The 11063-nt window shown below is 41.1% G+C and overlaps 1 protein-coding gene across 1 annotated transcript; it reads left to right on the top strand.

The window, feature by feature from the left end:
- Nucleotides 1-1753: 1753 nt before the first annotated feature.
- Nucleotides 1754-8362, top strand: LOC131362622 (uncharacterized). Its single transcript, XM_058404778.1, has 16 exons — nucleotides 1754-2966; nucleotides 3607-3744; nucleotides 3894-4064; nucleotides 4171-4263; nucleotides 4466-4648; nucleotides 4755-4847; nucleotides 5006-5176; nucleotides 5283-5375; nucleotides 5627-5797; nucleotides 5904-5996; nucleotides 6163-6333; nucleotides 6435-6527; nucleotides 7388-7558; nucleotides 7663-7755; nucleotides 7875-8006; nucleotides 8237-8362. Exons 1-16 carry the CDS (start codon nucleotides 2868-2870, stop codon nucleotides 8360-8362), a joined length of 2091 nt encoding a protein of 696 aa, XP_058260761.1. The 5' UTR covers nucleotides 1754-2867.
- Nucleotides 8363-11063: the final 2701 nt, after the last annotated feature.

Genomic DNA, 11063 nt, shown 5'->3' with positions numbered 1-11063 from the left:
TAAATACCAAACACAGCCCTAAATACTCAGTGATCTGCTTTATTCATTCATTTAGGACAAAATACGCTATTTAATAATAGGAGAGCAGTTTAGGGTCTTGGTGAAAAAATATTGATGCAGAGGAGTTAGATATATATATTATATATACACACAGCACCCTCCACAATTATTGGCACCCCTGATTAAGATGTATAGAACCACAATGCAAAAAAAGAAAAAAATCCATCCTTTAATTGAAGCACAATTATTCAGTGGAAAAAAATATCCCACATTAATAAATATTTTTTTACATGAAATCATGTCTACCACAATTATTGGCACACCTGATGTTAATACTTCGTACAATCCCCTTTTGCCAACAAGACAGCACTTAATCTCCTCGTATAACATTTCACAAGGTTGGAGAACACCGAGAGAGGGATCTTTGACCATTCCTCTTCGCACAATCTTTCTAGATCATCCAGAGTCCTGGCTCCTCTCTTATGCTCTCTCCTCTTCAGCTCACCCCACAGGTTTTCAATTGGGTTAAGGTCTGGGGACTGAGATGGCCATGAGAGGAGCTTGATTTTGTGTCTGCTGAACCATTTTTGTGTAGATTTCACCATGTTTTGGGTTATTATCCTGCTTAAAAAGACCCAATGATGACCCATCTTCAGCTTTCTGACAGAGGCCATCAGATGTTAATTTAAAATGTCCTGGTATTTCAAAGAGTTCATGATGCCATGCACTCTAACAAGGTTCCCAGGGCCTTTGGAAGAGGAACAGGCCCACAGCATCACAGATCCTCCACCACACTTCACAGTGGGCATGAGGGGCTCTATACTCATATTTTGTTATACACCAGACCCATTTAGAGTGTTTGTTGCCAGAAAGCTATATCTCTGACCAAAGCACACGGTCCCAGTTGAAGTCCCAGCACCGCTTAGCAGAGTCCAGATGGTTGTTTGTGACTGTAGGTGAGAAAAGGCTGAATAGATGATTTTATGAAAAACAATTATTATTTAGTCATGGATTTTTGTATTTTTTTTTTTTATTCACTTGAGTTAAAGGTTTTCTACAATTTTCAGTGTGAGATCAATAAAAAGTGAATTATTAGAAGCCTAAAGAGCACATCTTAACCAGGGGTGCCAATAATTGTGGAGGGTGCTGTGTATATTTAATTCCATTACACGGTCACGTGATGTTTTTGTTTTTCTTGGTCGCTGGTCGCCTAGGGTGACGTGACGTCAGAGAACAGAAGCAGAATCGCGCGTCATTCAGAAATCAGCTGATCTCTGTGAGAGTAAGGTGTTTACTGAAGTTACTCTGATCACGAAAGAAATAAAAATGCGCCCCCTGATGTTAGCGGCCGGAGCTGCAGCCATTGCAGCAGGATTTATGTATTTTGTTAAACGAGACGATGGAGAGAAAAGGACAGCGGACCACGAGGACACCGAACATGAAGGTACAGCTATTACTCAGTCCTGGTGCTAAGTTTACTTCTCTCCTTTAAACAACAGGAATTCAGTAGATTTGTTCGGTTCTTCATTAGCTAAGAGGCAGGGCTGTTGCTAGCTATAAATGTATTCCGGTGCACATTTTCTTGAATGCCTAATGTATGTACTCTGAATGAAGCCACAAATAGAAGAAACAACCATGTAAAGGTAGCCTTAAGAAGATTTATTGATGTCAACCATGTCCAATAAAGTTTCTAGCTAGTAAAAGAGTAAAGAAAAAAGTCTTGTCCTGCAGGCTGAGTGCCTCTCGTGTCCAACACTGAGTCGTAAATGAGCTGCTTCATTTCTGGAGATGAAACTGTACCGTCTATCGTCTTTACTGTGACTCAATGTACAAAGCTCCTCCATCTCCACTGAGAAGACAGCAGGTGAAGCCTGTCCTGCTCCATTGACCGTCTCAGCACACTGAATGAGAGACTGTTCACAACTACAGCTCTACAAAGTGTAGAACATCGCTCCTTCACTTAGCTTTTATCATTAGCATTGAAAATACATGGAGCTAAAATGGGGTAAGGAAATCATTTGTTCAAAGTTAGGAATGACCCCATAGGTGTGAAAGTTAGAAAACCTAGGCATCTTTTGCACCCAGCCACAGACCTACAAAAGCTTGTGCTAGCTTGATAGCTTGTTTTATTATTTTAGTAACCTGACGTCTTACCTCTCACTCCCATCTCGGCTCTCTGTTCTTCTACCTCTGCTTGGTAAAGAGAACTTTCGGATATCCATCTACAGAAGTCAGGAATAAAATATCGCTTCAATTAGTTCCTCTTATTATTTGGAATCTTTCTTCACTTTCAGATGTAGCCTGTTACTCTACCTCTTGTTTCCTCACGCGCCGATGCACTGACAGAGAGCTGAGTGCGCGTGCAGTGTTTCAGTTCATGACATGCGCAGTTCACGTGCGTGACCGAGCGAGTTTATCAAGAGGTAGTGTAGGTGAAAGTGGTGTTGCTGTGTTACTAATTTTCGCACTTTTCGAATAATAGAAAATCGAATAAGAGATATTATTGTACTGGGGCACGTGCCCCGGTGAAATGGGTGTAGCGACGCACGTGCTAATATCCGTGACCCAGATTGTGTCCGGCGCTCGCGCTGCTTGAAAGATGCACCGATGGGTGAAATCACTCTCTCTCTCTGTCCTGGAACATGGAGGATTTTAGCTTCATGAATGTGGAATAAAATCTGTCAGTGTGTCCTTAAGCCCAAACCCGCAGTAGACATGTAGATACTGACCATCAGGAAAGTGGTTTTTATTCTGGAGGCGCGTGAAAAAGTGGGAATAGTTGTGCTGTAGAGCTTCACCCGGATCAGAAGTGATGAAAATACTGTTTATGTGCAATTCAGCACTTCAACAAGAAAGGATGATGTGTGATGATGGCTCTGTTTTTTTTGCATTTAGGTCCAGTGTGTGAGCAGGCCACGGAACCGGCTCTGGTCCAGTCCACAAAGGTTCATCAGGACCAGATGATGGTAAGTTTGTTCTGCTCCTAACTTTAACCCTATAGTGTACATTTACAGTCTCTTACTAACAGCAGAACTGCAGGCTCATATTTACACCATTCACACTCCAATGTTTTATTCCACTGATGCCACATTGTAGTCTCTTTTTAAATAAAGGCCAAATCTCTGCACCGTCTCTCAACACTACATTAAAGTTCTTTCAGTTTTTTTTATGATTTTATTTTAGGTTATCCACCAAAATGCTTTCAAAACACTTTTAGTTTTTCTAAATGCTTAGAGAACATTTATAAATGTTCCTGCAACATTGCAAAATCGAATATTTCCTTAATATTAGGCTTTCATTTGTCATGACATCCTTTATTTTTATAAAACTGTTGAACATTTTATTGCATATTTTTTATCATTCTCTCAGTCGGTTGTGGGAATAAACACATAATCAAGTTTCCTATGATGTGAAGATCTTATTTTCTTTTGTGAATTGTTTCAAATGCAGCAAGAATTTAAATTAGATTTTTAATCTCACTGCTTTTCCTGGTAAAGTAAAGGTTAAAGAAATAATTCAGAAAGTAGCCAAAATGAAAGGTGTAATTTCAGGTTGTTAGTTTTTTAATGACTAGTAGTAAATAAGCCTTAATTGTTGTTCTTTCAGGTCTCCCTGGCTGAGTCTGAGGAGAAACACCAGAAGGCTGTGGAGACCATCACCCAGTTGGAGGAGGCTTACAGGCTTCTGAAGTCCGAGCACCAGGAGATGATGGAGACTCTGACAAACAATGAAAAGTTACTGAAGGTAAATATTCTTGTGATGCAACTATGACATCTGTTGTAAACTGTTTGTGTGTGTGTGTGTGTGTGTGTTCTCCAACTTAAACTATTCTCATGAGTAATAAGTCAGTATCAAAAGTATAAAGACAATAATCACTAATTGAATCTTTTCAGGTCTCCCTGGCTGAGACTGAGGAGAAACACCAGAAGGCTGTGGAGGTCATCAGTAAGCTGGTGGAGGAGAAGTTTAACCTGGCAGACCAGGTGAAGACACTGCAAGACACGGTGGAGGACATGGGGAACCAGCTCTGTGGGACTCACGCAGAGTATGATGAACTAATAGATGTAAGTGAGAAGAAACTCTTTCATTAAGCAGCTCCTTTTAATTGAAGTGGACTGTATGAGGACTTTTCATGTTGATGCTGAGGCTCTTTTAATGTGTGTGTTTTAGTTGCATGAGCGAGAGCAGGAGGCTCACAGGCTTCAGATGTCAGAGTACTGTAAAAGGATAGAGACTCTGACAGACAATGAAAAGTTACTGAAGGTAAATATTCTTATTATGAAGCCACGACTGCTCAAATCCACCAAGCTTCCACTGCTGGGCCCCTGAGCAAGGCCCTTATCCCTCATTTGCTCAGTTGTGTAAAAAATGAGATGAATTGTAAGTTGCTCTGGATAAGGGCGTCTGCCAAAGTGTGTGTGTGTGTGTGTAAAAGTAAATAAAGACAGTATTGTTGTTTTTTCAGGTCTCATTGGCTGAGGCGGAGGAGAAACACCAGAAGTCTGTGGAGGAGGCTGAGGAGACCATCACTAAGCTGAAGATGGAGAACACTGACCTAAAAGACACAATAATGAGAGAGAGACACTCATTGTTCGATATGAGAAGAGAGGTAAATGAGGTTCGCTTGGAGTATGATGAGCTAAAGAAGGTAAGTGAGAAGAAACTCTTTCATTAAGCAGCTCCTTTTAATTGAAGTGGACTGTATGAGGACTTTTCATGTTGATGCTGAGGCTCTTTTAATGTGTGTGTTTTAGGAGCGTGAGCGAGAGCAGGAGGCTCACAGACTTCAGACGTCAGAGTACTGTAAGATGATAGAGACTCTGACAGACAATGAAAAGTTACTGAAGGTAAATTATCTTGTGATGAAACTATGACAGCTGTGTGTGTGTGTGTGTGTGTTCTCCAATTTAAACTATACTCATGAGTAATAAGTCAGTATCAAAAGTATCTGAATCTGTGTGTAAAAGGGAAATAAAGACAATAATCACTAATTGAATCTTTTCAGGTCTCCCTGGCTGAGACTGAGGAGAAACACCAGAAGGCTGTGGAGGTCATCAGTAAGCTGGTGGAGGAGAAGTCTGACCTGGCAGACCTGGTGAAGACACTGCGAGACACAGTGGAGGACATGGGGAACCAGCTCTGTGGGACTCACGCAGAGTATGATGAACTAATAGATGTAAGTGAGAAGAAACTCTTTCATTAAGCAGCTCCTTTTAATTGAAGTGGACTGTATGAGGACTTTTCATGTTGATGCTGAGGCTCTTTTAATGTGTGTGTTTTAGTTGCATGAGCGAGAGCAGGAGGCTCACAGACTTCAGACGTCAGAGTACTGTAAAAGGATAGAGACTCTGACAGACAATGAAAAGTTACTGAAGGTAAATATTCTTATTATGAAGCCACGACTGCTGTTGTGAACTGTTTTGGCTTGGGGATGTTGTAGCTTAGTGGTTAAGGCCTTGGACTACTGATCAGAAGGTTGTGAATTCAAATCCCCCAAGCTTCCACTGCTGGGCCCCCGAGCAAGGCCCTTATCGCTCAGTTGTGTAAAAAATTAGATGAATTGTAAGTTGCTCTGGATAAGGGAATGCTGCAAGTGTGTGTAAAAGTAAATATTATTGTTTTTCAGGTGTCATTGGCTGAAGCTGAGGAGAAACACCAGAAGGCTGTGGAGGTCATCACTAAACTGGAGGAGGAGAAGTCTGACCTGGCAGACCTGGTGAAGACACTGCGAGACACAGTGGAGGACATGGGGAACCAGCTCTGTGGGACTCACGCAGAGTATGATGAACTAATAGATGTAAGTGAGAAGAAACTCTTTCATTAAGCAGCTCCTTTTAATTGAAGTGGACTGTATGAGGACTTTTCATGTTGATGCTGAGGCTCTTTTAATGTGTGTGTTTTAGTTGCATGAACGAGAGCAGGAGGCTCACAGGCTTCAGACGTCAGAGTACTGTAAAAGGATAGAGACTCTGACAGACAATGAAAAGTTACTGAAGGTAAATTATCTTGTGATGAAACTATGACAGCTGTTGTGAACTGTGTGTGTGTGTGAGTGCTTTTTTATTTACATTTTAGGCTATTCTCACGAGTAATAAGTCACTATTTAAAGATATCTGAATGTGTGTGTAAAAGTAAATAAGGTCAATATTGTTGTTCTTTCAGGTCTCCCTGGCTGAGACTGAGGAGAAACACCAGAAGGCTGTGGAGGTCATCACTAAGCTGGAGGAGGAGAAGTCTGACCTGACAGACCAGGTGAAGACACTGCGAGACACAGTGGAGGACATGGGGAACCAGATCTGTGAGACTCTCTTGCACTGTGATGAGCTAAAGAATGTAAGTGAGAAGAAACTCTTTCATTAAGCAGCTCCTTTTAATTGAAGTGGACTTTTCATGTTGATGCTGCATGCTGAGGCTCTTTAACGTGTGTGTTTTAGGAGTGTGAGAAAGAGCAGGAGGCTCACAAGCTTCTGAAGTCAGAGTACCATGAGAGGATGGAGACTCTGACAAACAATGAAAAGCTGCTGAAGGTAAATATTCTCATCATGAAGCTACCATAGTTATTGTGTGTGTGTGTGTGTGTGTGTGCGCGCACTTTTTTTTAGACACATTTTGTCCTTTTCCCCAGTACATTTCAGAGCAGGGGTCTCCACCCTTTTTACCTCTGTACCCCTCTATGTACCCTGGAACATACCCTGATGACCTCAGCCAGACTGAAAAAGACTCTTTTTGTAAAAAGTGAACACCTTTGATATTGAAGGCAATATTCATTTTGAAATCAGAGACCTGACATTGTATTAGACTTCATGTGATTAAATAATAGAATTTTTATGGCATTCATATGGGAGATATTAATAGTATACTCTGAAACACCAGCTGAACTAACTAATAAGAAATGTCTACAACTCACTCATCCTACATCTTCTTTGGCAGCATCGTAGCTTTATTCCTAATGCTGTCGAATCCCCAGCAGCTTCCAAGTGGAAAGGATCTGTCATGTGTTTTCTTTATCCTTTATCTAAACTACTTCAGTTTGTGCTTATAGATTTAAGTTTGTTTAACGCTTCCATGTACGGTCTCGGTGCTAGCTCTGTGTGTGAAATGGATTGATGAACCGCTGGATTAAACCGTGTGATGCGCGTGGGGGAGTGTGATTTGTCCGGGCAGGCAGATTTCACTACACCAGAAATAGGCGGGGTTTATTGAATTAATTAGTGACATCATCCATTTGTACATATTCTATGAACCTTTAGGCAAGCTACTCAGAAGTGGTCAGTAGCTCACGAGCATGTTGGAGACCCCTGTTTTAGGATATTCTCATGAGTAATTGTTAAAAGTGTTAAAAATTTGTGTGTAGATGTGAGTGAAGATGATGTTGTTGTTTTTTCAGGTCTCATTGGCTGAAGCTGAGGAGAAACACCAGAAGGCTATGGAGACCATCTCTCAGCTGGAGGAGGAGAAGTCTGACCTGACAGACCAGGTGAAGATACTAAGAAACACCGTGGAGGACCTAGGGAAAGAGCAGGTTGAGCTAAACAGGGATTGTGATAAGCTCATGGATGTAAGTGAGAAAACGCTTCTTTAGTAATAATATGAGGACTTTATTTATGTTTAAGCATTAAGCACTCAGATATAAATCTCTTGTGCTCCATCTGTGTGTTTTAGGACTATAATCGACTGAAGGACACTCATAACGTCCTCCAGGCCGAGCACAAAGAGGTGAAGGAGCAGTTAAAATGCTGTGAAGAGTTACCAAAGGTAAGTTGTGATTTTTCTTGCCCAATTCATTTATCTCATGAATGATGAGTCTGAGGAGTTTGAGTGTGAATGCCTTTATAGACATAAATAAAGCCAACAGGCCTTAACTGTACTTTCAGGAGTCCCTGGATCAAGCTAAGGAGTCGAAGGCTGTGCAGCCCACTGATGAGCATGAAGCTGGCATGTCCGGTCTGACCAATGTGGCCATGCAGGACACAGTGTGGTACAAATTCAAGAAGATCTTTAGAAAAGTAAAAAAGAAGTCTTTATCTATATGCTGTATGATGACTTGTTTTGACTTGATTGTTAAAATTCAATAAAAAATTAAATTAAATTTTTTAAAGTTACTAGTTTAAGGTAAACGTTTCTCTCACTAAGCCATGTCTGCTGTAGTAAATGGTGCCTCAGTTATGGCCAGCAGGAATATGGATATTTTCAAGCTTCATGCATTAAATCTGTTTCATTTTCTCCCTTTTTTCAGAAACCTGACAAATCCTGTGAAAGCAAGAAGAAAAGATTTCCTGAGTCAGAAAACGTTTTGAAAAATAGTAAATCGTCATCAGAATCCTCAGAATCAGATATATGTGGGTATGAGAAGTTCAAATAAAAAATAAAAATAAACAAAACAAAAAATAAGTCAAGCTGTTCTTCATGTTAAAATTTCAAAAGGCTCAAGAAATCTGAAGAGGATTTCATTAAAATAGTAGAGATTTTCTAATTTCTTAGCACCTTGGAGCAGTGCCCCAGCAGAGCGAGATGGTCATCATGGATTCCTCCCTCACTATCCAGGGTCATAATCACCTTGGCCTATAAGCAGGCCAGACAGACGGTCCGAGCAGTGACAGGGACTGGTTATAGTTAGAACACTGTGTAGTCCATTTTATTTAACAAATTAGAATTTGTTAGGCTCCTTCAGATTATTTCCAGTCTGATTTCATCTTACATACATTTGGCATTAACTTGCATTCATTTTTCACCCCTCACTTCACCTTTTCCCCTTCTGTATTATTGCATATTCTTGTCACTGCAGCTGTTACATTTTTATGTACAGCTAGGGAAAAAAATAAGACACCACTGCAAAATGATCAGTTTATCTGGTTTTACTATTTATAGGTAGGTGTTTGGAAAAAAATGGAAAAACATTTTTGTTTTATTCTATGAACTACTGACAACATTTCTCCCAAATTCCTAATAAATATATTGTCATTTAGAGCATTTATTTACAGAAAATGCTGACTGGTCCAAATAACAAAAAAATGGAGTGTTTCCAGACCTCAAATAATGCAAAGAAAACAAGCTCATATTCATTTCTTAACACCACCATACTAATGTTTTAACTTAAGAAAAGTTCAGAAATCAAGATTTGGTAGAATAACCCTGATTTTCAGTCACAACTTTCATGCGTCTTGGCATGTTCTCCATCAATCTCCAACATCGCTGTTGGGTGACTTTATGCCACTCCTGGTGCAGAAGGTCAAGCAGCTCAGCTTTGTTTGATGGCTTGTGACCATCTGTCTTCCTCTCGATCACATTCCAGTGGTTTTCAGTGGGGTTCAGGTCTGGAGATTGGGCTGGTCATGACAAAATCCTGATGTGGTGGTCCTGGCTGTGTGGCATGGAGCACTGTCCTGCTGGAAAAGCCAATCCTCAGAGTCTAGAAACATTGTCAGAGCAGAAGGAAGCAAGCTTTCTTCCCGGACAACCTTGATTCATGTGCCCGAATCCAGCCTTGCTGAAGCACCAATTCCTTGACTGTGACCCACCACAGTCTTATCAGTGGTGAACTTGATGATGTGGTTGGAGCTGTGCATTGCTGCACAGTCGTGAGTCAGCAGAGTGAACAGCAGTGGACTGAGCACACAGCCCTGAGGACCTCCAGTGCTCAGTGTGGTGGTGCTGGAGATACTGTTTCCAATCCGGACTGACTGAGGTCTCTCAGTCAGGAAATCCAGGATCCAGTTGCAGAGGGAGGTGTTCAGGCCCAGCAGAGTCAGCTTCTCAATCAGCTGCTGAGGAATGACTGTTGAATGCTGAACTGAAGTCTATGAACAGCATTCGTACGTATGAGTCCTTACAGTCCAGGTGTGTGAGGGCCAGATGGAGGGTTGTGCTGATGGCATCGTCAGTAGAGCAGTTAGGACGATACACAAACTGCAAAGGGTTCCAGTGAGGAGCCTCTCGAAGCATTACATCACAATGGGCGTGAGAGCGATAACACACCTGCTCCCCATTCACACCTGAGACCTTGTAACACTAACGAGTCACATGACACCAGGGAGGGTAAATGGCTAATTGGGCCCAATTTGGACATTTCCACTTAGGGGTGGAGTCACTTTTGTTGCCAACGGTTTAGACATTAATGTCTGTGTGTTGAGTTATTTTGAGGGGACAGTAAATTTACACTGTTATACAGGCTGGACACTCACTACTGTACATTGGAGCAGAGGGGCATTTCTTCAGTGTTGTCACATGAAAAGATATAATACAATATTTACAAAAATGTCAGGGGTGTACTCACTTTTGTGAGATACTGTATCTATATGTATACAGTGGGTAAAATAAATTTTGAATATTGTTCTTGTTACCGGTCTCAAACAGGGAATGATGAGAGCTAGTAACTATAGGAAATGATGAGATACACACAGATTAGCTTCTGCAGTGTTCTGGCGCTTTCTTTAATGACTTTGCCCTTTGACCCGAACGCGAGTTCCTCATCACCTAATGTAATGCGCCACCTACAGGCATCTTACCGGAGACACTAAAACTCATGAAACCTGAGAACACGTTTTTAAAGAGTCTCTTAAGGAATAAATTTGATAAAAGAGATGGAAAGAAAAAGAAAATAATAATTTTGGGGTACGCAGTATTCCTCAATACTTTTATATTGCACTACTACATTTCCAGTCTATCACATGCTCAGTAAATATATTTCTAAAGGAGCTATTGACATGAAATTTTCACCAGATGTTGGAAACAACCACTGCAAGCCACACAGGCAAAGAAATCAAACCCTAGATGGACATAAATTTAGTTATGCAGCTTGATTTTCTTTCTCTGAAACCAATTCCTTGGCTGTGTGTTTGGGATCATTGTCTTGCTGAAATGTCCACCCTCTTTTTATCTTCATCACCCTGGTGCCAGTACTATATGCTGAAACACAGCCCCCACCATGATGTTCCCACCTCCAAACTTCAGTGGTTCACTGGTGTTTTTGGGGTGATGTGATGTGCCATTTGTCCTCCAAACATGGTGTGTATTGAGCGTGCATACAGGCCATGGCGGTTGAATGCATTACTTACTGTTTTCTT

This window comes from Hemibagrus wyckioides, linkage group LG12, assembly GCF_019097595.1.
Source record: "Hemibagrus wyckioides isolate EC202008001 linkage group LG12, SWU_Hwy_1.0, whole genome shotgun sequence".
Classification (NCBI taxonomy): Eukaryota; Metazoa; Chordata; class Actinopteri; order Siluriformes; family Bagridae; genus Hemibagrus; species Hemibagrus wyckioides.
Note: the sequence above shows the minus strand (reverse complement) of the source record. Positions and strands in the feature narration are given on the sequence as shown.